Raw genomic sequence first — 26339 nt, 5'->3', positions numbered from 1 at the left:
CCCCGTCCCCAGCCTCCCGCGGGAAGCAGCGGGACGCTTCTGCCCTCCGGGTTGCCCCGAGGACCTCCCAGGGACGGGCGCAGGCACGGCCCTCACCCAGCCGGCAGCCTCCCAGTGCCGCACACCACGCTGCCGAGCCCGCGGTGGCCGGCACCAGCCCTGGGCCGCCGGCCATCGCCCTGCGGACAGCCATGCCTCGCGTTCTGCCTTGCCTGGCCGCTCCCGCCCCGCCCCGCCCCGCTCCGCTCTCCCGCCGCGGCTGAGCGGCAGGAGCGCTCGGGAGACCCCCTCAGCCCCAGCCGCGGCCCCAGCCCTCTTCACCCGTCACTTGATCGCCCTCGCCGCTGAGCGCCGCCGGCCCCGCCGCCGTTCCCCAGCGGGGAGGCCGCCCCCGCCCCCGGCCGCGGCGCTGGGGGCCGGGCCGGGCGCTCCGCGGCGGCCCCCAGGGCCTGCGACGCGTGAGTAGCGGCCGCGCCGGGCGGCGAGGGGCCGGGCCGGGCCTTCCCCCGCGGCGGCCGGGCCGGGCCTTCCCCCGCCTTCGGCCAGGCCTCGGGCGGCGGCGCGGGGCGGAGCGGCCCCGGCCCCGGCCCCGGCCAGGGCGGGCCGGCGGGGGAGCGAGGCGATCGGGGAGGGCCGGGCCGGCGGGGCCGGCTCCTGCCCGGCGGGCGCGGAGGCCGCGGGATCGGCGAGGCGGGGAGGCGCTCGGCCGGCGGCGGGATGGCCTTGGTGCCCTACGAGGAGGGAGCTGGCTGGGGAGCGCGGCAGCTGCACAGCCCGTCGGCCACTTACCGCTTCGCCAGCCACACCATCCGCCTCAGGCAGGACTGGCGGCGGCTGGGGGTGGCGGCGGTGGTCTGGGATGCGGTAGGTGTTCGCACCAAACGAAGTATTTCTGTGCTTGGTGGCGGCTGCCGGTAGCGCTTGCCCCAGCTTTCAGAACCACCTTAGAACATTGTTTAACATTGAGTTGTTAACGGAAGGCTTTTTTCCTGTAAGGGTCGTTTGGGTTTTTTTTACAAAAAGAAAACGTTAAACTCTGCTGTACCTTTTTTTTTTTTTTTTTTCCTCATAAGAGATCCTGGAGGGCTGCAGGGGAAACGGGTCACCTTAAACCCTGCACAGCCAGTGCCAAATACAGGAGGTAGTCTGGGTAACTGACAGAACTCTCACCCATTTCTTAACAGTGGCCGGTGATGTTTGCTTAACGCCCTGTACAGTACAGACCCTGCTGCTTGTAGCGTCGAGAAGGACTGCTGATAGACTTATCTTGGGGATAAGAACCGTCTGAAACAGAGGGGTTTGTGGCGGGCCTGAGGCTGCAGGGCAGTCGGTCGCAGTACCACTGTGGGAATCCAAGGGCTTCCCGTCGGTCGGGTCTCTGTCCACACACAGATTGCACTTTTACCTCTAGCTTTAAAGAACAAGCGTAGCAATGTTAGCAAACTCCGGAAATGAATTGGTGCACAGGGCTGTTAGTCTTCCCTGACATCGTCTTTGACAGAACTTGCTATGGAGAGCGCTCCTTGTCAAGATTTCTGTAAAATGCAACACACGTTAGATACAAACAGAAGTGTTATTACTTTACTCTCCCTATGTCCTTCCTGATGGCATGCCAGTGTTGGGCAGAAACCTTCTGAAATACCACGCAAGATACTGTGAAACCTTATCTTGCACTTCTGCAATACTGTGTTCCTTCACCGGTGTTTGACACGCCCCAGCTTTTCCTTTCCAAATGTAACTCTTTCTGCCTCTTGTTATGTTTGGGGGATTCATGAAGCAGTGTTGCTACATCTGAGTTGTAGTCTCTGTGGTTCTTTTTTGCTTTTGCCTATAAGAGTCTTAGGTAAAACTCATAAAAAGACCACACGTGCACATAAGAGGTGGAGAAGAGCTGAACAAAGTCTTACTACAGACCTGAAGTGCCTGATCCTTCCCATAACCTTCTCTCTCAGTGTAAATCAGAAATCCAGTGTTCGGTATGACTGAAATGAGCCCTGTGCTTAATTGCCCTTGTCTCTTGGTTTAGGCTGTTGTCTTGTGTGCTTATCTGGAGACGGAAGGCATTGATCTCAGGGATCGGTCTGTGATCGAGCTGGGAGCTGGAACTGGATTGCTGGGAATAGTGGCCACATTATTGGGTAAGGGCTTTTTTTTGTTTGTTTGTTTAAAGCAATTTACAACTGTAGTAAAACTGGCACTTTAACATCTACATGCCTGGTAGAAGTTAACACCAAAGCTACATACATGAACTGTGATGTTTCCTGTCTGAGTCATCTTCCTTTCTTGTTACACTTCAGAGCCTGCTGTGTTATTTATTGTAGCGATGGTGCCACTGCAGTTTACTTTATGGTGGGACCCTGTTAAGGCTGACGCCTGTTACCATGGCACTCAGCTCAGCAGCATCAAGTTCTGTAGCTATTCTCCCCCAGGGAGCAAGTGCTGTGCTTAGTTTTCTACTTGTCCTCATAAAAGCTACAGACAGAAACCACCCTCTGAGCTTGCGTAAGCCTTGTTAGTCTATCTTACAGACAGGGAAAGCAAGGTCTGGAGAAATGAAGTGATTTGCCTGTGATCTGTCTGTGGCTGAGGCAGGGACTGGGTACTATGTTAAATTTGCGCTAACTGTCCCAGGTTAACTTTGTAATTCAAAGCTCCAGTGGCTGTGGAAGGTGCCTATTGAAATAATAAAAACAAAGCAGTTTGACAAAATACAATCACGCCGTGCAACATCACACAGGCATAACTTTTGTCTGACCTGTGAAAGAGGCTCTCTAGCTGCCTCTCTCATACTGAACAAATACAGAATTGTAACAATCCCTGTAACTTACTCTGTCACCTATAGAAAGGCGGAAAGTAACTTCTCTACTTTCATGCACTAAGAAGCAGCTCCAGAAAACACTTTTTGTTCCCTACCCAACTTAATCTTCATGTGGAGTACACTTTATATACTTAAGTGACTGATGAAGGGTAGGCTGTATGTAGATAGTGGGCTTTTTGCTTGTTTTGTTCTTTTGTTTGTTTTTAATCAGGCAGCTCAGGGGAATTGTTAAAGTTTAACAGGAAATAAGGAGCCTCTTAGAGCATTGTATTCCAAATGCTATATTTATGGACATTGATTATATGTCTGAGACATATACTCCTGTATCACTTAGGTGCTCATGTTACCATCACAGACAGGGCGGCAGCACTGGAGTTCCTGGAGTCAAACGTACAGGCTAACTTACCTTCTGAACTACGTCTGAGAGCTGTGGTGAAGGAACTGACGTGGGGAAAAGACCTGGGTAACTTCCCTCCAGGAGCATTTGACTTCATCCTGGGTGCAGACATCGTGTATCTGGAAGAAACTTTTGCAGAACTGCTTCAGACGCTGGAGCACCTCTGCTCAGAGCAAACTGTGATTCTTCTTTCCTGTCGTATCCGCTATGAACGGGATCACAAATTCTTGAAGATGCTGAGGGGCCATTTCTCTGTATATGAGGTCCACTATGATTCCAGTAAGGATGTTCATATCTACAAAGCACAGAGGGGTAGTCGCAAGGATGACTTTTGACTCTGTGCTTTGTTAGTAAATTACTGATGCTGTTCAGTCCTCACCTTGTTTCTACTCAATACACTTGTTCCTAAGCATATCATTGCAGTTGTGTTATTTCACTGGCTTCTTGTTCTGATGGTCTTGTCTGATCACTTGGTCTTAGGCAGCAAAGATTGTACTTCTGTTCTGCATATTGAACCTCTGCTTCATTTCTCAGTAGAGTTGTATAAGGTCTTCCGCTGACTTTTTATCAAACATAATTTTTGAAACTGATTTAAGATGCAGAAATCTCCAGGCATCAGAAATGTCATCAAAAGATCTGTTGTTTAAAATCAAACCACAATTAATTTCTGTGGGAAACTTAAGAGTGTTTTTCTCCCCCCGTTATCACTTAAACTCTAGAAAAGTAAAAGTGGATGAAATATAAGCTAAGACTCCAGCACTAAATGCTTTAACTCTTCAGGCCTTCTGCATCTTAAAAGTTGCGGTAAAAGAAGCCAGTTGAAGGGCAAAACCAACAAAGGCAGCTGCTATAAAGTTGTTCTATTGCTGTCACTGCTGAATTGAAGAGCCATGGGGAAACAAAGAACAAGGGCGGTGCCTGTGTTGGGAACTAGTATGGCAGAGTAAGCCAACTTAGAACTATCAGTGGTGTTTTTATCTGACTTGCAAGCATGGAGGCTATTCCTGCAGTACTGAAGCAGTCGTGGTTCTTGGGTTGTCCCTAACAAGATAACTTCCCCTTGTACAGATCAAGGCTCCTTGGAGCAGATACACATGCACCTGTGCCAGCCCTTGACTCTCAAACTACCGTTAAATAATGTACTTTCTGCCTTTTTTGTGGCTCACTCTGGCTCCGAGAGCTGTTATTTAAGAGAGGAGGGTGCTGCTGTAAAGGCTTTGTAGCTAGGCGAGTACTTATTCTTGTATTACTTGGACCTTGGGGCAGTGTCTAGATTTCGGCATGCTTTCTCTGCACAGTGGTAGTTAGATGCTGTTCTGAGTAACTGATTTCATACCTTGAGCTTGTAAAAACACCTCTGTGTGTTTATTCCACAAGATCCTGTGTGAAAAATGCTGCAGCCTGGAATCCGTCTCGCACCAGCAGCAGCAGCAGACTTCCTTCTCTTTCTAGTGGTGGAAGACTGAAACTGGTGAAAACAATGGGCTAACAGAAGATGGCTACGCTTCTAAATGCAGGCATTGCGATAGTGCATTTTTTTTGGTGGATGTGGAACTTGTTTTTTCTTTAAACTTAACTTAAAAAGCCCCAGGTCAGGTTCAGGCTTTACGTGTGTGCATGTCTTTGGCACTGGCAACAGCAAACACCAGCAGGGCCATGGATGTTAGGAGTTCTTCATCACTTCTGTTTCCATCAAACATCCTAACTGGAAAAGATGCAGAGGGACTGTGGTACAGAAGTGATGTGCAGACTGTAATCTGGAAAGGACACATTTATCATTACAGCTGTCATTAATGAGGCCCGAAGGTCTCGTGCTTCATCACTGGTGTATCTTTCGCATGTTTTCAGCTAAGTTCCTTGCTTGGCTCTGGACTCGGCTTGAGAGTTGCTGCTCTGAAACACTTGTTTACAACAGTATTCTCAGAAGCCACATGGTGTCACTAAAACAGCACTTACGCAGCTGGCTGGGGATTTGCTGTCTGGAACTAGAGTTGAAGTCCCTTCGAGGGAAGGAAGACAGCACCTTTAATTTAAAACAGAACATGATATGAGCTTTAATGTGCCAGACATGGCTGCTTCTGTCCTATCAACTGGGTGAGCAATGGCTGAAAAAAATTACGAGCTCTCCCCACTCTCTCTGGCTCCAGTTTTTGGAGCTTGGCTATAAGTTCTGACCACTCCTCGTCCTCCCCACTGGTCTTTCCTTGTCTCCGAGCTCGTCTGTGCTCACTGTGTATTAGGCTCCCTCCGGGCTGGAGCTAGCAGAAAGCAGCACACTGGTGCTTGGGCTTGTGAGTGCGTGTGACTTAGTCTGTGGGAAAAGCCCGCTACCTGGCTGTGCTTGGCCCTCACAAGAGGCTGCAGCTTGCAATACTGGGAGCCTTAGCAGCTTGCACTGTTGCTATAGTAGGACCATGCTTAAAAAGCATGCAATGAAGTGTAAGGACAGAATAAAGTCTAGTGCAGCAACCTACACACTTTTAAGAAGGAGGCTTTGCTCCAGGCCTTGCTTTGACCATAGTAAAAGTTTTGTACTTTTACAACAAATCAGTTTAATTGCATCTCTTTCTAATTGTTTAGCAGCTTTCAGTGTGTATTTTCCCATTGCTCCTGTTACAGCCCATAGCCTTCGTGCCAGAGCAGGCATGTGCTGGAAGAGACCAGGCCCGGCTTCTTTTGCTCTGTTGCTGTTGCACACAGCAGCTGTACGCAAACCCGAGGGAGTATGTTTGGAGGCTGAAGCAATGCTACTGCCCGTAAGTAAATACTTCTGGAGAAAAGCGTGAGCTGACACTGGCCGCTCAGGTGAGTGCCTTGCCTCTGACCTGCAGAGCTGAGCTCTGGGTGGCCCCTCCCCAGCTCAGCAAGTGGCACCCCCTCAAGGGGACACCTTCTCCTCTGACTGCTACTGGGGTGCACGCACTCCTTTAAATTCAGGAGACCAGACCCAGGAATACTGTGGTTAGGCTACAACCTCAAGCACATTAGTTCTGGTTGCTTTTTAAGCTACAGTGTTTAGGGGCAGGCACCAACCACGAGAATGTAACTCAGCTGAAACCTACAGCCCGTTCCCTCTGGGCTGTGCTAACGCCCACCCGCACCAGGCAGGGAGCAGTGCCTTCCATTGTCCCCGGCTGGGCTTTGCAGCTTTTTTATATTCCCATCACACTTGGCTTCAGGGAGATTGTCAGGACTGAGCCACACTGGATGTGCAGGGCAGAAGTAGCAGGGGCGTAACTGCCTGGTGAGTGAGCACACAGAGAGCAGCCCTCTGCGATGACACCTGCAAACTCCAGTGTCCTGACTGACTAGTCCCAGGTGAGCTTCTGCTCTGGTATGAGATGATGCATGGTAATGCTTCAGCGGCTGGTTGGCAATTACACTAACACCCTGCCCAAGCACTTTGTCACCCTGTTCATGCCGGCACTGGAGAAGTCAGCGTGATTCTCCTTCGGGTGGTTTCCACAGTGTTGGTCCTGTTTTGTAACAGATGACGTGAACTCATCTGTAGGGAGGATGTGTTTGGGCACGGGTCCCTGACTTGTGGGGCAATGCATATATAGTCTCTTGAGAAACAAAATACTCACCCTAGGGAGAGGATCCAAGTCACAGGGAAGTGACCAGGTAAGACGCGAACACGCTGTGAGATTGTGAAACCACCCCTGAAACATGCCATTCTGCAAGGGAACAAACTTCTAAAATTTTGTTGCAACTGAAGTCATGTTTGATTAATATTAATACACAGGTATGAAATCAGCTCTCTATCTTATGGACAAAAAGCTTCAAGGTGCAGCAGTGTCAGAAGAATCAGGTTCACCAGCTGACCTACTGACTGCACAGGGATCTGTGTTACCCGATTCTTTTTACTGTGAAATTCAAGCCAAGCTGCATTTTTACCTCAGGGACTAACCCCTGTTTGGGATTCTCCTTCATTACTGAGATGTAGATTTTACTGAGCAAGTACGTGAATGGCATTATGAAAACGCTCAGTTGTGAAAACCACAAAATCCCAGTGATAATGAGCTGACCTTACTGCTTCCCCTTGATTTCACTGGAGGTGTGTTTACCTCAGTGCTGAATTTGTTCTGGCTTTCATCCCAGTGTTTGGATCCAGCCTTGCAGATTACGTAATGGGGTTGCGATCCTTGCGGTGTTTGCTGCCTCCTGTTCTGCTGTTATTAACATCAGTAATACGTGGTTTACAGGAATGCTTAAAAGTGAGAAAGACAGCATATTTAAGCTGTGAAAGGGAGAAGTCTTTCACACATTATTAAACAATGGAACTAATTGCCACCAGAATGGATACTGGAAAGCAGGTTTAATAATATCAGAACTGGAAGAGAAACTTTGTTTTTCAGGACTTGAACCTCTCACTAATCTAATTCAATTTAATTAAGATTAAAAAAGCCTTCCTTTTGGGGAAAATTATCTCATGAATACTTACAGCAGGCCACAGATCATGAGAGGACAGAATAGTCTGCTTAAAATACGCCTTTTCCCATATTCCTATCTAGCTACCATTTGCCACTAAATTAGTGTAAATGGAACATCCTGCTCAAAAAAGAGACTTTGTAGAGTTTTTTAAAGCATGTTTATGTGACTGCACGTAAATGTTTGTGTAAAAAGGGAGTTGACAGTTTATACCACAAAGGTTACAGTAAGAAAAAGCACTTCTTTATGACAATAATTCACAAATTCACAAGAATCACTTTAATATACAAAGCAATTACTACCATTCTGAAACACAAAGCAGCTAATATGTACATAGTGTTAATAAAATGCATTATAACCCAGTACAATTTTTTTTAAAACACATATAAAGCACAAAAAATTAAGTAAAAAAAAACAAAACAAAACAAAACACAACAGGGATGTTTCTAGATTTTTAGGGAGACGTAAATAAGAATTTATTTTCCCCTAATAATGGATTTTCATTTAGTCTTTTAACTTCCACAAGTATGTGGGAGTCAAGCTCAAATACCCTGTTCTGTGCTGACATGGTTTGGGTAAAGAATCAGAAATGCAGATGAGGTGAACTTACTCTTTCCAGCTTACATTACAAAGGGAGAACCCTCGCTCTGGAAGCTTCCCTGAAAAACGTTGTTCCAAAACAATTTCAAATTATAAATCCAGAGTGGAAACAACTCATTTTTTAAGTGAACAACCAATCTGTGGACAAGTCTGTGGAGGGGTTGGCTGCCAACTAGCACCTCTTCTTGCCCTGTTCCCCATCCCATCCCTAGAAGTCCATATAAGCAGCACAGTTTCAAATCTCATACAAACTCGAAGTTCTAGAACTTTTTAAAATTAATGTTTCAATATAAATAAATGTCATTACACACAAAAAATGGAGTGGCACCTGGATAAAACACAACTTGTGGAGAGCATCCAAACATCCTTAGCTCTTAAGAGTGGCCATTTCCAGGTAATTAACAGGCTCAAGGCCTTCCTTCCCCATGGTCTCACTCAGCTATCCCCTAATTTAGAGAAATACATAGCCAAGGCTGAGACTGAGTGAACCGAGTGCTCCAAAGTCGTGAGTACAGTAAGTGGTCAGCTTATGAAGTGTGCCAACCATGGATCATTACAGCCTGTCCCTGGCCTTTTCTCTGCCTGCACACAGCTCCTGAGGACAGCCAACTTCTCCTGCCTCTCACTGGTGAAAGCAAGACCTGAACTCACCACTTAAACAGCAAGTCACAAACCGCACTTGCAGTACCAGAATGCAAACAGGTCACCGTCTTCAATTTGTGCTGTGCAAACTAGCCCCAGCAAGTCTCTTTGCAGGCCAGAGCTTAAATACATTTAACAAACACATTCCAAGGCCAAACACTTGAAATGCAAACCCTCTTTACCAACTGGATCTGGTCCCTTTTTCCCAAAGATGTACAGATTTCAGCCATATCCATCCACAGACCTGAACCTGTCACAAGCACACAGTAGATAAGATAGGATTTCAGCACCTCGTTTCTCTTCATCAGTCTGGCTCCTCCCAGACTAAGCATCATGATACATTCAGGTTTCTGCAAAATCAGTGTCTTGTACAGCTAGCAAATTCAAAAGCTCAAGGAAACGAGTTCCCAGGCACAGTACAGAGAACCATCAATGTACTGTATGCTTTCAAAACCTGCTCACAGTGACAGATTCCAGGGTTATAGCTAAATTATCATTGCTCCTGCAAAAGAGAGGCGGTTGTGCTTTTTTTATCTTTTAAAGCAGGGTGACACATTGTCGATGTACCTTTACTTCCTGGTGTCAAAGAATTGGAAAGCCTTTTGATTTATTTTCTTGGAATGCAGCTTGTAAAACCTGCAGCCAAATCTCAGATTAAGAAAAGGGGAATAAAGTGGCTGAAAAACAGTTCAGCTTTCCTTCCAAATTAACCTCCCTTTCCCACTTGGGATCACTGAACTAGTTCTATTCTAAAAATAATTTCACATCCGTCCTGTACATACTGCTCTGAGACACCACACACTTAATTCTTTCCAGTCTTCAGTATTGCCTGTTCAGATCTCCTGCCATTTTGAAGTAATGCCTGCTGGACGCCAGGTGCTAATCAGCAAGTTAAATTTGTAAAGGAGTCAACTGCTGTGGGGAGAGGAGTGAATTGTGTGCAGGCAGCAGGATTACAACAATTGTGCCAGGAAGCTTCTCAAGCAAACCCAATTGCTCTTAATTTTTTTTGTTCTGTGTTTTTTTTTTTTTTAAAAAGTGCACATTTTAATTAAACATTTACAAAGAACATAGTGTAACAAAAATAAATACATGACCTTTTGGTTAGATCATTGGCAAATGTTACATCACTAACCAGCTTCAGGGTGAAAAAATGACAATAAAAACAGGGTCTTAGAAAACCAATGAAATCCTCTACGAATTGTCATAGATTTGCAATCACTGATACTGAACTTGTTTTGATGGGGAGACTTGCCTTTACTTTAACCCAAAAAAAGCACTGGCTGGCTGTCATAAATTAAAAAAAATATAAAATAAAAAAAGCAGAGGCCAATTTTCACTAACAGATGACTACTTGCAGCTGCAGTCTACTGGAAGCCCAGATTTAAAAAAACCTGTAGTACAAATTTAGATCAGAAACTACCAGGGCTGTTTTTCCTTATTAAATCTTTTTTTTTTTTTTTTCCTGAGCCTCTTAATGATTCCAAACACCCCACCAATTTTCTGATCAACATACAAGTACCGGAGAAGACAGTGGTCTACAATGCAAAAGCCAACTATAGAACAGCCTGAACCTACAGGTGTCTGTATAGTCCTGATGAGTATGACAGGCTAAAGTTGTGCTTTCAGATACAAGCAATGGTGCTGGCAACTACCTAATTCTGGTGAAATCGCTGCTTAAATAAAAATGCATCGCCACGACCCCAGGAGGAAAACAGAAGTCTTACCAGTGGTTCCTTTAGAAAATAACACCTTAACAACCTTTCCAATTGTTTTGCCTTTGATATATAGCTGCCAAAGAGAAAAAGCCCAAAAGTGAACTATTCTGCGGGGTGGTGGTTGCTGTAAAACAACTTTTTACATAATTTCAAAAATCTCCATCAATAAAAACCAAAAAGAAACCTCACGAAAGCCATGAAAGGTGAAATAAAATTCTTGAAAATGGATAACTGAGAAACAGCACAAAACAAATCAGTAATAAGCGCTAGAATAATGCAGCCCAGAACTACTGGGGCGGGGGAAAGCTTTCACACACGCGCACACGTCCACACACACCCAGACATACACAGAAAAGTAAAAATTTTTTCTGACCTCCATATACTATAATACTCAGCATTCCTGACTTAAAAGCTCTCAGAGCTGTAGATTATATACTGTGTGTATATATATATATGTACATATATTATACATATGTATTTTCCAAGAATATCTAAATTAAAAGAGCACCTCTGACAATATCTTAACTGCCTGATTGGTGCTGCTGTTTTGCAAAATAATGACATTACAAAAATTATATTTCAAATCAATTCTTGTTTATTATGAACATAATGGATCTAGCCCTTTCTAACCCTCTCTTCAGGTAAAACAGGCTATCAATTCTTGAAAACTCACAACTGTGAGATATAAAACTAACCCTCCCTCCCCCCTGCCAGCATAATTTCTGTCCTATTTCCAAATGGCCTTAGTTTATAGAGCTGATTACCCCAACCTCACTACTTGATAAATAACATATGAATGGATTCCTGTGTCATATTCTTTCCCTTATTTCCCAGTGTGAATAGTAAAGCATGTATGGGTAACCCTAGCCAGCCCTGTACTTGGTCTAATACATTTTTTATTATTGTCATTTAAAATTTCCGTTAAATAAATTCCAGTCCCTAAATCCTCAGTGCAGCTGAAATGCAAGTGAAGATCCTTGCAGATCTCTATGAACTTTAATGTTCTTTTTCCTAGTGAAACATTAGTTGCTAATGAGGTCTAGACTAGTAACACTACAGACTACTTGCAGACCATGCACAGACAAACCAGTAACACAGTTCTCCTGTCACTGCCGCGCAAATTTGCACCAACCCTGTATTAGAAAAACCCTGTCTGGGTACTGGTTTAGGCTCCCTGGTCCTTTCAGCTCCCAGGCTTTGTGCTGAGTGACTATCGGCAAACGCTAAACACTGCTCATTACCCACTAGGAACAGCTCTCAGATCACAGCTAGCCTCATTCAGGTTCACTGCAAAACTCAAGTTTTTGCAAACAGGTGATTCTACAAAAGAAACAGCCTTAATGTAGGCATGTACAGCCTTTTCCATGTTTCTCAAAGCTGGAGGAACCATCCCATATAACTGTGTAAATTAGGCCATCAGGAGCTTCATGTTTTATAAGAATGACTCCTGTATTATCAACATTTCTACTTCAGCGCTAGTTCTGAAAAACTGGTAACCGTTCTATGTGTTTGTATTCTCTGACTAAGAATCAGACCATTTTTATAAAAGCATTGCTGAGAATTTAGAGTCTTCTTTATATTTGCATTGCTAAACTAATAAATTCAACTTTCATTAAATAAAACCATGAAAATTAATTCTCTATGGCAGATAAAAATAGACCATCTATAAACCCCCTCAAAACTTGTGAAAATGAATTCTTTCATAATTGATACTTACGTTCTCTTCTTCAAATACAAGCATAATTTGAAATTATTGCTAACTCTAGATTTAACAATAATGCTGTAAGTTTAACCCTGCTCCTTTGAAAGTCTCTGAAACTGAATGCCCTCTCAAACGAGAAAACTAGAAGTTTTAATACTGCTTAGCTGTTTGAGACTCAACTGCCCAGAGTCTTCCAAATGTTCTTCTTAGAACGTCACATTGATTGTATAACCTTTTAGAAGCTCGTGTTTGAAATTTATCTTAAAAACAGGTAAAGTGAATGGGAAAAAAAATATTAGCGAATACTTCGCTAGGCAAGGCGTTAGTACAGACCAGAGCCTTATTCCTATGTCTCTATACATAAAAGTTTGACCAGAAGCCCGAAGTAAACTTACTCCATCAAATGACCCAAGCTAATATATCAAGAGTCTGGCTTCAGATGGCCAGTAAACAAACTGCACACGATTCTTTTCGACACATTCTTTTTGACGACTTCTTGACATTCTTTTTTGGTTCTTTTTCAGCATGATTCTTTTTAAGTCCTAATGCTTAGTACAGAGTTGGTTTTAAACATGAACTACTTTTTTAACAATGTAAATTTGGGAAAGATTTCATTTCCTCAGTGCACACAAAAATTTGATCTTGCAAACATCTGAGGCACATGAGTAATTTTACTTACAGGAATAAATTACTCGGTAAATCTGACCCTTTACATTAAAAAATCCTCCAAATAAATTAAGAATTTAGCTAGCTTGGCCAGGTTCAAATAATTAATATTGTCCCTTGCGAAGCGGAAGTTGGAATATTTGTGTTTGAAGTCCTCTTCAGTATTCGAGGTTGTCCTGGTACTTGTCATACTGCAATTTAATTTATGTATGGAAGGCAGCCTCAAAGTTTGAAAAAGAATCTAGCAAACCAGGCTGATGTTTCCATTGAGTATAATAATTTCCATTACATAAGATAGCGGTAGGGAAATAGAAATAACCTCATTGCTTGAGAGGACTTGGGGGACAGACTATACCATCATCAGGGAGTATGTACGTGGAGTTGGCCATGCTTCAACTGCTTAGTTGTTCTGCATATGAACAGGTAGTGCTTTCAAGTGTTACCCTTGCTTACTATGTGACCGTTTTTGAAATGTCACTGTTGTACCTTTTTATTCTGAATTCCTTTCCCATCCAAATATAATTTCCCAACCAACATCCTATGAAGTTGGTGTTTGCTTTTTGTGCATTCAGAATGCTGAACCCACTTGCACACATAAGCTTTGAGAAGCAACAACTGACCAGTGAAGCTCATTTCAATGCATTTGTTTCTGAGGTATGGAGAAGTTTTTACTAGTCCAGGAGGGTTTAATACAGATTACAAATCAAAACCCCTTCTGGGCTAGTTTGAAAAAAGTATGTTATCTCCACATCAAGAACGTGACTGTGAAGTGCCTTTCATTTGGCATGCCACTTAGCCATGTATTTTTATAGTTCATAATGAATATGTGAAACCAATTTGGCAACCATTGCTTCTTCATTGCACCATGTATGCTCCATGTATGTGGCCCACAGTTCTCTGGACCAAGAGGCTGGGGTGGTTCTGTCTCTAAGGCAATGGAAAGGGCTCAGCACAAATTCTTCAAATCATTACAGGACCCTCCCCACAGTAACTTCCCAAGAGACCGCTGTTACTCCTTGAAGAGGATGGGGAGATGAGAAAGAAGCCTGTTCTTCTTCTTCATGCTGAGACTGATGATGAAAATAATCTTGTAGGGGGAGAAATGGAGGCAAGTACTTGAACATTCACAGTTTGATGCAAAGCACAGATGAAGTATATTCTGTAGTTGCTTCAGGCAGTTTTGCGCATAGAAAAAAAGAAATGTTTAGAAAATAAAAAGTTTACTTTGTCTTTCTGGGCATAGCCAGAACCAGTCTCTATCCCACCTGGACAAGTGAAAATGGGAATCCAAAATTAATCTGATTTGTGGCAGTAAAGGTCCTTAAGTGCTTTCAACTCCTCAATCAGTGTCTTGTTTTGGTTTTCAAGCACAGCCACTCGATTTTCTAGACATTTCACATACTCCTTTTTCTTCCTGCGACATTCACGTGCTGCCTCTCTGCAAAGCAAAAAACGCCATTCAAATCCAGAATGATGACTTGCAGACGTGGGCTACTTAGCTGTTCAGGTCAAACCTTTACCTAGCACTGCCATTTTTAGAATACGGAGGTATTGTTAAGAAATGCAAGTTAGGAAAAATGCTGAGTTCATAAATTGCTCCTCACAAATCACACACACTCAAGATCCACAGATCATTTCAACATGCAGATCCCAGTAAATCAGCACCAATAAAATTCTGCTTCTCTGAGAAAAGGATCTTACTCAATGACAAAATTCTGTTTGCAGGATTTACATTAGAGCCTTTAGGCTGATTTGAATGCTGCTGCAATAATTTCATTGATTTTATTATGATAACAAATAGATGAATAATAAAAACATGGACAAGACCAATATTCATCTATTAATCTCTTTATAGTCTTCACTCTTCCCTTTGCTGCAGTCCAACCAAATACTAATGGTCAGGATGTTCAACTGGTGCAAAAAAAGCTGTATTTAGAGCATTCACATATTTGCTCTTGAGCAATACTTTCATTTTATTAATAATGTCTGCATCACTGCAATGATAATATAAATGACTCAAATTAAAAAATCACAAAATAAACAGTCACTAGGAACCATATAATTCTTCAGTCCTTGTCTGCTGTGCCAAGAACATGGCAGTGTTAATGTGCTGAAGCAGATCTCGATACAGTCAATGTTCTGGGAAATGAGAGGACAAAATTGAACCCAGTTCTTCTGCTTATTAAATAAGCAGTAGTTGTACTAATAGGTAAAAAAGAATGTCTGTTTCAGGAACTACCTGGTAAGAAGATTCTAAAAGTAATTTTTGAAATTCAGCTCCACAAATGAGACAGGATGAAGAAAACCTAGTTTGTAAGCCCTGAAAGGACTCAGGTATCTATTTGTCACCCCTACAAACACAACTTCACATGCTTGCATCACTTCGGTGGGCCATATGCAACATTTAGAATTTAAGACAGTTTGGGCTGTTACTTGTGTCACCAAAAGAGTAAGTACTACTGGATCAGGAAATGCCTCTCAGTGCAAACTACTAACCTGTCTTCTCGGGTGACTTTTCTTTCTTCTCATGATTTTTCTGCCAGCTTGGGCTGTATATTAAGCCACCTCAAGTCTGTGTGCATTAGTTATTCATTACGAACAGCTAGAGTTATACTGAATTACAAGAGAGCTTTTAAAATGTAAAATTTACACAGAAAATTTGCACAATAATATCTATGAATATTTACGCTATAATCCTCCAATAAGTACCACCTCACCATCTGCCTCTCCATATCCCTTTCCCCTGCTTTGCTATGGAGCCTAGATTTGCAAAGATCTATTAAGCAGGCAGGCTAAAAGCACCACATGCAACATGATACTGTTGCAAAAGCTGTCAATTTAACTCAAGTGGGGGTAATTCCCCATTGTTTTTCTTGGCTTTCCCAAACACAAAAGCCTTCTTTTACTGGAATAAGACTGCTGACTAAATGAGGGGATTCAGAATGCTAATTAAATTTTTCTCAAATGCAGAGCCTGACTGAAAGGCTAACATCTACTATTCAGTGATATCAGAAAAATACATAAAAAGGGGAGATGGGTGTCATTCTATAGAAAAACCTTTTAAAAAAGTGAACTCTGCTGTTCAGCATTATTTACTTCATTAAAGTCCCTCAGATAAGCATTGGGTCTGCTCATGTAACTTTGCATTGTGTTCACAGCTCAGCAATCTACAGAAGATAAATGCACCTGTACAACGTAACATTTTTTTCAGACTGGCAGATGAAGTAAACAGTGTTTTCATGGGGCTTCCCCTCCTCAGAGGGAAGGGAAGCCCTGCTATTTTCCCAGTGTCACAGTGTAACATACAGGCTCAAATCTGTGGCCTGCAGATGGAGTTCAAGTTTGGTGTGATGGGTCAGCTCAGGCCCACCTCTTCCCTCTACCACAGCAGCAGGCTTAAGGAGCACCGTGCCCAAATTCTCTCTGTTGCTCCCTTTCTTCGCTGCCTCCACCAAGCCCCACCTCAGTAGGCTTGGCTGTTCCTCCTTGCATGCTAAATCCTACAGGGTCAATTCTTCTCTCTGTCAGCCCTTCTGCTGTCACTACTGTCTCCACAAGATTTCAAAAGGAGTAGCTGCTTGTTTAGCCTTTCCTTGAGTCTTTCTGCCTCAGGAGGGTAAAACTCAAAGGGCAAGCAGCTAAAGAGAACAAGTGAGACAATCGAGAAAGTACTCATGAAGAGTGCAGGTGGGCCAGCAGGAAGGATAATCCATGCCGAAGGCTAAGGTAAAGAATCCAGGAAAGGAAACTACCTGAATGCATTAACTCAAAAAAATCAACTCACCTCGGTGTTTTTAAGAACACATCTGCAGTCACACAAGTCTCTCGCCAGTGACTTTTCTCCTTACGGCAACTAACAAATTCATAAACCTCACAGAATGAGTCTCACACCTTTACTTAGGGTTTCATAGTCACAATACATGGCATTAGCAGATGTGCTTCTTTGCTTTGCATCTTTAAATAAAGGCAAATTCTTCAGAAAGCATTTCCTAAAACGACTAAGAAAGATCAGGATTCTTAGTGCTTAACAGTCTAGTTCTATGCAGAGCTGACTGGAAAAAAAGTGATCTAAATGTACATGCCTGTTCTTCATTAGACGCACTTCTCTCTTCCGTGCGGCCTCTTCTGCTGGCTGGGTTGGAAGTGCTGGAGAGGATGCCATGACTACGCCTGGTGCAATGGTGCTGGTAGGGGCAGTGCGAATCTGGTAGGTCTGCACATCTCCTGAGGCAGCTGAAAGACACAAGGGAATACGATGTCAGTCTGGTGACAGCGCTGTTAACCATGGTGTGAAGAGCACCTAGTCATCTATCTAACCATGCGCTGTGGGCTACAGTACAGGAGGGATGACCATCATGTAGCTCATCATTGCTCAGTCTCAGTTTATCAATGTAGGCAAAGTTTTGAGCACTCCTGCTGAAGTCTTCACTTGTGCTTGATAACTTGATTTGTCTTGCTGTATTGCTGTGCTTCTTTCTCCCTTAGCATATTTCTTTTTACTTCTCTGTTTTTGGGGCAGTTTTAGCAGTTTTAAGAAGATGAAGGATGGCAAACAGTATTTCTAGCTATGCTCCAAATGTCTATCTGCAAAAGGAGAAACTGCATGTGTAAGTATTTGGCACAGAAAAAAGGGTGGAGATGTAGCATTTACTCCAAGAGAGAGACAGTGCAAACTAGGCATTCCACTACTTCTCTAAAATGAACAAGGTCTTGAGTCTTTTGTTTGTTTATTGTAATCTAGGAGTGTGTTATATTTGCCTGAGCTCAGAAAAAAATACGACACCACCTAAAGAAATCATACGTCCTTAAGAACACAAAACCCAGAAGATCAATGCAGCAATAGTATTTTTCTTGGCTATGTATTTTCACTGATGCCTGGAGACCTCTTCACTGGATAACTTTCAAATCACCTGCTTTACAATCATAAAAGCAGGGGTACACTTTTCTGTTATTTTTAATACCCCCCCCCCAATTTTTAATACACCAAAACATGTATTTTAATACAATAAAAAACTCTAACTTACTCTAAGTTGAAGTAGCCCTGCTTGCTCTAAGTGGAGTGCTAGACCAAATGATCTCTTAAGGCACTAAATTATTTTATGACTCTAAGATTCAGTCATTAAGTACTTGGTGACTAGTTACAAAAGCTATAATAGGTAGAAATTATGACTTGTAAAGGGGAAAAAATTACTAATAAATTAAAGTGTCCTTATAGAAAGAATCAAACAACCTTCTTTCCTAACTTTAATGCTTCACTTTAAATTTACTATTGCTGCAGATGACTATCTGGGAGAACTCAGAACTCTAAAGTGGTATCAGTTTTTGCAGAACATAATAAAAAAAAAATTGTGTGGACAAAATACAGGAAGTACAACATGGAAAACCAAAATTGAATATATTCTTTTAAGAAGTAAACACAAAATATCCACAATTTTCTCAATCTGAAGGGAAAGGCTCCAAGAAAATGTGACAAATAGCTTTGTCCAGAATTTCCTTTAATAATTTTGGAGACTTTACTGTGCCAAAGCTGTTAATTCTGTTTCCTGACACATTTGAAGGAGTTAGGTTGGCAACTTGTATCTGCATGGAGAAAATGTTATACAGAATGACTGGCTGTGAAGTTTCTCACCTTGTACAACAACTTGGTTGCTGGGTACAAGTATCTGTTGTCCGTCTGTGGTCTGTGCATATTGTAAAATGGTGGTGCCAGGCTGGGTTGCAGCTGCATTGGTCATAGTCAATGTCTGGAGACCTTGTACTCCATCTGTGCCATTGTTAGACAACTGTATTGCTCCTCCTTGGGTTATAGCAACTGAAGAAAAAAAAAAAACCAGACACAGCATTTAAGACACCAATTTACACATTAACTTACAGTATTAAACCTAGATATGGAAGAATACTGATCTGAGTTAAATCCCTTGAGCCCTTATACAACCTAAAATCAGACATATGGCTTTAATGTACATTAAAGAAATCATACTTTGAAAGTAAGTTTTCAATTTTTCATGAGACCCATATTTTTTGGGGGGCCAAAAAACACAGCCTAAACCACAAATTAGTTTCTCTGATAAAACAGCATCACACAGAGGAGCTACAATCCTCCCCCAGGGAATACTTTTTAATTTGTTAGTTAAGATTTTCTTCTTGGTTGGTTTAGGTCTTTTCCTCAGTCCTTTCTTTTTTCTTCTCATCTGAAATTCCTCTCCTCTTCCATGCTTTATGCCCTTCAGTCTCCTCTGCTGCTACTGCTATCCATCTTGTGTTTCATTTTCTTCTTGCTTTGGCATTTTTTTTTCTTCCGATTGTATCCCCCCTTCTCTACAACTTCCTCAGCACCTTCCTAGCAGTGTTTTCATTCATAAAGGTCCAGTTTCACACTTTTTTTTTCCCTTCAAGCAGTCTTACTTTGCTGGGTTTTTTCCTTTCTTTCCCTCAATCCTGTCATGCAGGTATACTGAGACATCACCCCTCATTTGTGATTCCACAGAATTTTACTGTGTTCCTATATACAGACACCCCAAAATCTCAACTATCTGCACAAGCAGTTATTTTACAGTTATGGTAGGAAAGCAGAGTTAACTGCATCAGTTTCAATAAAATTAAGTAGGGCATTAGGCAAAGTGGCTAAGGAGTAAACAGAGATACAAAATTTTAAAGAGATTGTAAGTGAGAGATGTAAACAAGTAGTTCTTTCTCCCTTTTTGTATACTTAATACTGTGTGTGTTTGTGTGAGACAGCGTGTGAATTCTAGCTTTACTGCTGTACCCTCAATCCTTTAAGTCAAAGCACTAGATCTATAAAATCGAATGAATAAAGAAAACAGAAACCTATATTTATTACATATTTTAAATAAGTTTGCTGAAGTTCTTATTTTTTCAGGACTTTCTAAAAATGTAATTGCAGACTGTAATGTTTCTTCTATTAATAAGGTTGCAATTTTGTGAATGAGTATTAATAATCTGCCAGGAAAAAAAGAAACTTCTGAATTACCTCACCTGGTTCCTGAAGTGAAAAAGTTTATAATAGCATTATGGTTAGTTCATACTTTGCCTCAGGATGCATTAGCTACACTAACTGGCAAGCAGTCCCAGAATGTTAATTGAACATTTCAAATACTTACAATAGGAAAGTGTTTAAAAGGCATGGTTATCAAACAGTCAAATTAAAGTAGTCTTATTTTCACCTCCTGCTTTGTCCTAGTCCAAACAGTTATAGAAATAATAGTTCTTCATCTTCTCATCCCCACTTACTAGCACCACTGAGAAATTCAGACTACATACTGTACTGCCCACTGCTGGTTTGGTAAATGGGAGTTGGCACCGTAACAGTGGCGATGGCAGGTGCTGCTGTTTCCTCTTCAGACTTTTCTTCTTCGATCCTTGGCACTCCTGGGGCGTCTGAGGACAAGTCATTCAAAATTTTTCTGGCAAAGACAGTGTGTTGTAGAGATTTTAATAAAAATTGAAAAAAAAAAAGTCTATTTGATACATAACGCTGGAGAAAACTGAAAAGTGCAGTAAGCCAGCAAGGAAAATACGGGTGCAGAATGAAAAACCCGCACTATCTTCAAACTCTTATTGGAGAGGATTGTTCAAAGTGCCATGCACAGATGGGCAAGAGAGCCAGCACAGAACAGCTGTGCTTATCAACACAAGATACAGGTGCTTCTCAACAGGTTCTTCTCAACCCAAGACACAGCTATCACAACCTTCCCTTTTTCTTAAAAACATGTTTCTCTCTCATCCATTTTTACTTGTTTCCTGCTTTTAGCCACATAAAGACTTGAAGAAAGCAAAAGTATGTAAAAACCTGTCTCCCCACTTACATTAGGGGAACTGCTCCATTTCAGAGACCGTAAAGGCCTCAGCCCGAGAGCTGAGTATAAAGGAAGTTAGAGGAAACGCTTGTAAAGAGCAACCAGTTTATAACGTAACACGTGCCTGGGAGACAACACCGAGTGTTTGAGTGAAGTCACACAGTTACATTTACAGGTGCCCTGCCTGAGAAAGCTGTGAGATCAGCATGGGTAAAGGAAAGAACAGTTTGTTTAATTACTTCCATGGGTTAATTATCCAAAGCCAAAACTGCTAAAACATCACCGCTACAGGTCCCACTGAACATGACTGTAAGACTGATCATAGCAGTTACTGCAATTTGCATCATTTAGACCAAACACTGTCCCTCAGAGGACTGTCAAGCCCTGTTCACTGCTGGCATATTCTATTATGTCACTGCAAAATGCTACTTAGGTAAAGGGCAACATTTTTTGTAATTCTCCTCATATGTTTTCCTGTGGACTGTCACTAGAACTCAAAGTGTGATGAAGCAAACACAGCTGTAGACTCCAAGCTCCAAGACAACACCAATTTCTTAAATAAAGCTCCTCAGGCTTTGGGAGCCAGAACATCTGTATGGAGCTATTCAGGGAGAGCAGTCACTCTGCTAAGCAACTTGACAAACAGAGCTTTGCTGTTGCCGTTTTGACTCTGTGTGCATGCAAGAACCCCAGCATTGCACAAGCACTCCACTGTGCCAAGCACCACTTGGACAAATAAAAAATTCCCATCCAGAGAGTTTGCAATCTAGGTATTAGACCAAAAAAACTAGTAGACAAAACAGTCGAGATATATAGAGAGCAGGGAGGATGAGGAACAAAACCCAAGAAGCTCAAAATAGAAAAGAAGAAACTACAGCTCACCACTTTTTAAGCTCATGTCAGTTACAATCTGGTGGTTAAAACTCACCTTTGCCACCATTAAGATGGATTTAAGATAGAAGGTAAGGTGGCAGCTTTACAAATATAGCAGCTATAAACTGACATGGGGAACACATGATGTACTTCAGTAGCAGGATCAAAGTGGAATTTCTGAGGAAAAGGTATAGCTTTCAGTTCTGTGAACCTATCTGCACCTATCTTGTCTCTGGGGCCAGTTACAGCAGCTTGAATAATGCCAACCAGGAACTCATTAAGCACAGCAGTAGTCTGGCACAGCCTTTCTGACATGACACCTATGCCAGCCCAGAGTCTGAGCTGCATATAAAAGTCTTACAATTACAAAGCTTTGCTGAGTCACCAGGATCTGGTTTGAGGACAGAGATTGGTGCGGCATCAGTACATGCAAAGGAGTCCATCTCAGACAGAAGTTAGCATGCACAAGTACCCTCTTCTCAGTTTTGCTGCTTGTTTACTTAGCTCTGTTGTCTCACGATATACAGCCATTCTTCCATATATAGTAAAAGCAAGTGTCTCACTGCAGAAGCAGACTGCAAGGAAGTCTGTGGCAGCCTTGAAGTTAGCAACACTGCTCCTCACAAATAAAAATATATTCACAGATCTATTATGGCTAGGGATCTTCAGCAATGATTTTCACTACCTTCAGCAGAACAGCCCTGAAGGCTGCTGGAGAAGGTAGAAAATAATCTGCAAGTGCTAAAAAAAAAAAAATATGGTTGAGAGATGCTCAGGCCTACAGTCTAGCTTATATTTCTAAGGTTATGCTCATAAAGAAAAAAGAAGCATCTGAATTTTCTGAAGCGGGAGGAATCCACAGGTCAGTTAAAACCTGCTGAACTCCAGAGCTGTTCCTTAACGCTATTTAGCATGTTTTAAGAATGAAAAGTGAGATTTAGTACAGCCAGAAAAAGTTGTGCAAGGGCTTAATTGATAAAGTAACATATGACTAATACCATGTGAAGGAGCACCTCAATTGGTCTTAACCACAGAAGTATTTGCCATGACAACTAAAGATACTAGATGCCTATCACTACATTCGACTCACACCCTGACTCCTTAAACTTTGAACACAACCAATTTTGTTCAAGCAGAAATTCTCCCTGTGCCACAGAACACGTGTTCATTGAAAGTCTCATGGGAGAGAGGAATTGTTTGATTGCTGCTAGCATTTCAACAATAATGAAAAACAATAGAATTCATTTTTTGCAGACTACAGATTATAAAGAAGTTACTTTCTTGCAAAGCTTCAGTGTATTTCATGTATTAAGTATCCATTAAAGCTACCTCTAAGGCACCTAGCACAATGATACCTCAACGTTTCACAAATGTGGCAATTCGCTTATTCTCAGCTCATTTCTGTCTTAACTTGAGTGTAACAGCTGAGGTTTCTTCCTCCTCCTCCTATTTTCTTATACTCTTTACATCCTATTCCATGGAAAGACATTGCAGAAGAGAGATTTCAGTTAAATGGTAAATGTCAAAATAACTATAAAATCACACTGTTTGTCTCCTGTCCTGGTTTCGGCTGGGATAGAGTTAATTTTCTTTCTAGTAGCTGGTACAGTGTTATGGTTTGGATTTACTATGAGAAGAATGTTGATAACACACTGATGTTTTCAGTTGTTGCTAAGCAGTGTTTATACTACGTCAAGGATTTTTCAGCTTCTCGTGCCCAGCCAGCAAGAAGGTTGGAGGGGCACAAGAAGTTGGGAGGGGACACAGCCAGGGCAGCTGACCCAAACTGGCCAAAGAAATATTCCATACCATGTGACATTATGCCTAGTATATAAACTAGGGAGAGTTGGCTGGGGAGGGAGGTGGATTGCTGCTTGGGAACTAACATGGCATCAGTCAGTGAGTAATTGCATTGTGCTATTGTTTTTTATATTCTACTTCCTTTATTGTTATTATTGTCATATTATTCTTATTCTTCTTCTTATTATTATTTTCTTCCTTTCTGTCCTACTAAACTGTTCTTATCACAACCCATGAGTTTTACTTTTTTTCTGATTCTCTCCCCCATCCCACTGGGTGGTGGGGGGAGTAAGTGAGCAGCTGCATGGTGCTTAGTTGCTGGCTGGGGTTAAACCACAACACTCCCCACATGAAGAATGCATCCATCAAGCAAAATGCTTCTGCTTTTAACCTCCATACCTGTAGGATGGTCGTCTGGAAAGAATTTCTCTTCGTTTCTGTGAGTCTGTGACACTGTCTACTGATTCCTGTGAATCTTCACTTTCTGCTATAGTGGAGATCTGTAAATAAGAACAGCAATCAAACTTAACAAGACACTTCCAATGTCTTTATTTTAAGGAAATGTGAAAAACACTACAATGCAAGTATTCTACAGTGCTTCTACCTAGGCAATGAACAGAAAAGGCAGGCTGTTTAGTAACAGATCCAGTGAATAATGACCACAGTCAGTTATCTACCCGTGAGAATGTCCTTTACAATTTAAATATTCCAATAAGAAAATATAAACAGTAATTCCATACACTTTTTGCTTTCCAGGATTCCTTGTTTCCATCCATTTTAAGGAAACAAAAAAAGATTTTTTAAGCAAAATTTAGGTAGAGAATAACTAAAACCAAATTAAGATAGCAGAAGTGTTTGGAAACAAAGAGCAAAATACTGAAGTTGAGAAACATTAATTTATAAATAATTGTGTAGACATGTTATAGAGAGACTGCCTTTTGGGGGGAAATTGTCAGGAAAGTGTCATACATGAAGATGCTAAAAAATAATGCAGTGCTGCAATTCTGAATGTCTGTGCTAAAAAAAGACAAAGGTTTATGAAGGAAAGCTAAAATGTTTGTATGTGGTGTATAATTTTAAATTCGAAGTGTGCCAAAAATGTAAAAACAGCTCCAATACATAAAACCAGAGACTGTTTTCCAAAAGACTAGTCACCTGACAAATATACAAACACTAGCCACAGGGAATAGAGAAATGCCCATGTGAGAAACATAGCTCATAGCCTGACATTTTATGCACTGTAGGGAAGATTCCTAAAGGCTCAAAAAGCTTGCTGGCACCCAAATCTCAGAGTTATCAGATAAAGGGCCTGAACAGGTCCAAGGCTGACTGTGAACTACAGGGCTTTGAATATCCAAACACCCTGGCTTTGCACTAAGCCAGGTGAATTCCAAGCATGGTTTCATTGTCTCTTATCTTCCACCTCTGGGCTAGTAACTTGTGCACTTCTCTGAAAACTGCTCACCTCCGAAAGATTAAAACTCTAAACTTTTGACTCCAGTGGCTGAGAAGGGTAGAGCCTGCCAGAAACTCAGCACTAAAGCTGACAAGGAGTAAACAAAGATTATTATCAGAATGGCCTAGTTTTGAATTAGGCATGCCTTATTATTTTTTAAAATAACACCAGCTAAATACCTGTATCAAATAGTCACGATATCTACTTTTAAAAATTAAACACTTTTTGAGCTCAATAGCAAAAGAACGATGTTCAGTCCTTGCCCTGTGTAGCTGCTGTACACCAAGCAATTTCTGTTTCTGCATTCAGTAACACTGAGCTTAAAGTGGTTCAAAAAAAAAAAAAAAAAGTTACAGGTTTTAAAGATTTCAGACTACTTGTCTCCTATGTCTTCAAGCTACCTCATCATATTGCATTATCTATCTTGCTTTACAGAAGAGAATATGCTAAGGCTTTACAAAGCAAACACCATTCAACAGGCAAATTTTAAAACCATTTTTATGAGAGAACTGATAGGTTTATTTTAAGAACCATTAACATACAGATATCTTTGTAAACCAATGCAAGTATTTTCTAACTAGCAAAGACTCTCATCCCAGAATATCAGCCTCATTAATGATTAAAGATTACATTATAAAAAAAATCCCTTTTGTTCACTTCAGAATAGTATGAACTCTTACTCAATAAAGATGTATGAAAATACAGTAGAGATGAAAAGTAGAGTAATACTGTAAGAAAAACCATGAAGCTGTTAAACTCACCAAACAAATTCTAAAGGGAAATGAAACTCAGCAATGTTTGAAAGTGAAAAGTTGTTAAACCAGAACAGAAAAAAAGTCACAGAGTAGCAAATACCGTACAGATTTTGCCTTCAACATGCTCTTAAAGTTTATATACACAAAAACACAATCCAGGACACAAACACATTAGAAACCAGTGAACTGGCAGGACTATACAAAAGGCCCAATTCACATATTAGGAATTTCTTCAGTCAGTACCTGAACTGTCTGGACCTGTGGAGACTGAATAACTGATGGCTGGGCAGCCTGAATTACTCCATGCACTTGAACTGTCTGCCCATTGGGCAGCTGAACTAAGGTCACCGTGGGCGCAGAAGACGTTGCGTGAGCTGCTGGCATAGATACCTGCAAAGAAGAGACAGTGAGCATAAATCAGGTTATTGCAAAATCTTCTTATTTCACTACCAAGAACATTTTTTGGTGAAAGAATTATGTCTCTTCTAGACCCCAGTTAGATGACCCAAATGTTTCAGCATAATGTAAAACCCCCTTAACTGCCTAAGCCCAACATCTGACCTACTTTACAAATTAATCTAATGCAGAATTTCTGCAGGCTCAAAACATCGCTTGTAAAACCACTGACAAGAATGTGAAAAACACAACTGCCTCTATTTTGAGG

The 26339-nt window shown here is 41.7% G+C and overlaps 2 protein-coding genes across 5 annotated transcripts in view; one reads left to right on the top strand and one right to left on the bottom strand.

Annotated features, from left to right (window-relative positions):
- The first annotated feature begins 470 nt into the window (after window positions 1-470).
- On the top strand, window positions 471-3630 carry METTL21A (methyltransferase 21A, HSPA lysine). Of its 3 annotated transcripts, none has more exons than XM_069781713.1 (3): window positions 471-864; window positions 2027-2138; window positions 3080-3455. In XM_069781713.1, exons 1-3 carry the CDS (start codon window positions 718-720, stop codon window positions 3217-3219), a joined length of 399 nt encoding a protein of 132 aa, XP_069637814.1. In that variant the 5' UTR covers window positions 471-717; the 3' UTR covers window positions 3220-3455. The 3 variants fall into 3 exon arrangements, with proteins under 3 accessions (XP_069637814.1, XP_069637812.1, XP_069637811.1); XM_069781711.1 differs by having other exon boundaries at window positions 488-864; window positions 3174-3630; XM_069781710.1 differs by having other exon boundaries at window positions 504-864; window positions 3153-3630.
- A 4272-nt stretch (window positions 3631-7902) lies between these two features.
- Window positions 7903-26339, bottom strand: part of CREB1 (cAMP responsive element binding protein 1) — a 41819-nt gene continuing 23382 nt past the window's right edge. For both annotated transcript variants that reach the window (XM_069781708.1, XM_069781707.1), the window contains 6 exons: window positions 25919-26065; window positions 23864-23964; window positions 20256-20398; window positions 18604-18786; window positions 17053-17207; window positions 7903-14408 (listed from right to left, as the gene is read on the bottom strand). In XM_069781708.1, the coding sequence (XP_069637809.1) occupies window positions 14268-14408; window positions 17053-17207; window positions 18604-18786; window positions 20256-20398; window positions 23864-23964; window positions 25919-26059 (864 nt within the window). In that variant the 5' untranslated portion in view covers window positions 26060-26065 and the 3' untranslated portion in view covers window positions 7903-14267. The remainder of the gene's footprint in view (window positions 14409-17052; window positions 17208-18603; window positions 18787-20255; window positions 20399-23863; window positions 23965-25918; window positions 26066-26339) is intronic.

The sequence above is a fragment of the Haliaeetus albicilla genome, chromosome 4, assembly GCF_947461875.1.
Source record: "Haliaeetus albicilla chromosome 4, bHalAlb1.1, whole genome shotgun sequence".
Taxonomy (NCBI): Eukaryota; Metazoa; Chordata; class Aves; order Accipitriformes; family Accipitridae; genus Haliaeetus; species Haliaeetus albicilla.
Note: the sequence above shows the minus strand (reverse complement) of the source record. Positions and strands in the feature narration are given on the sequence as shown.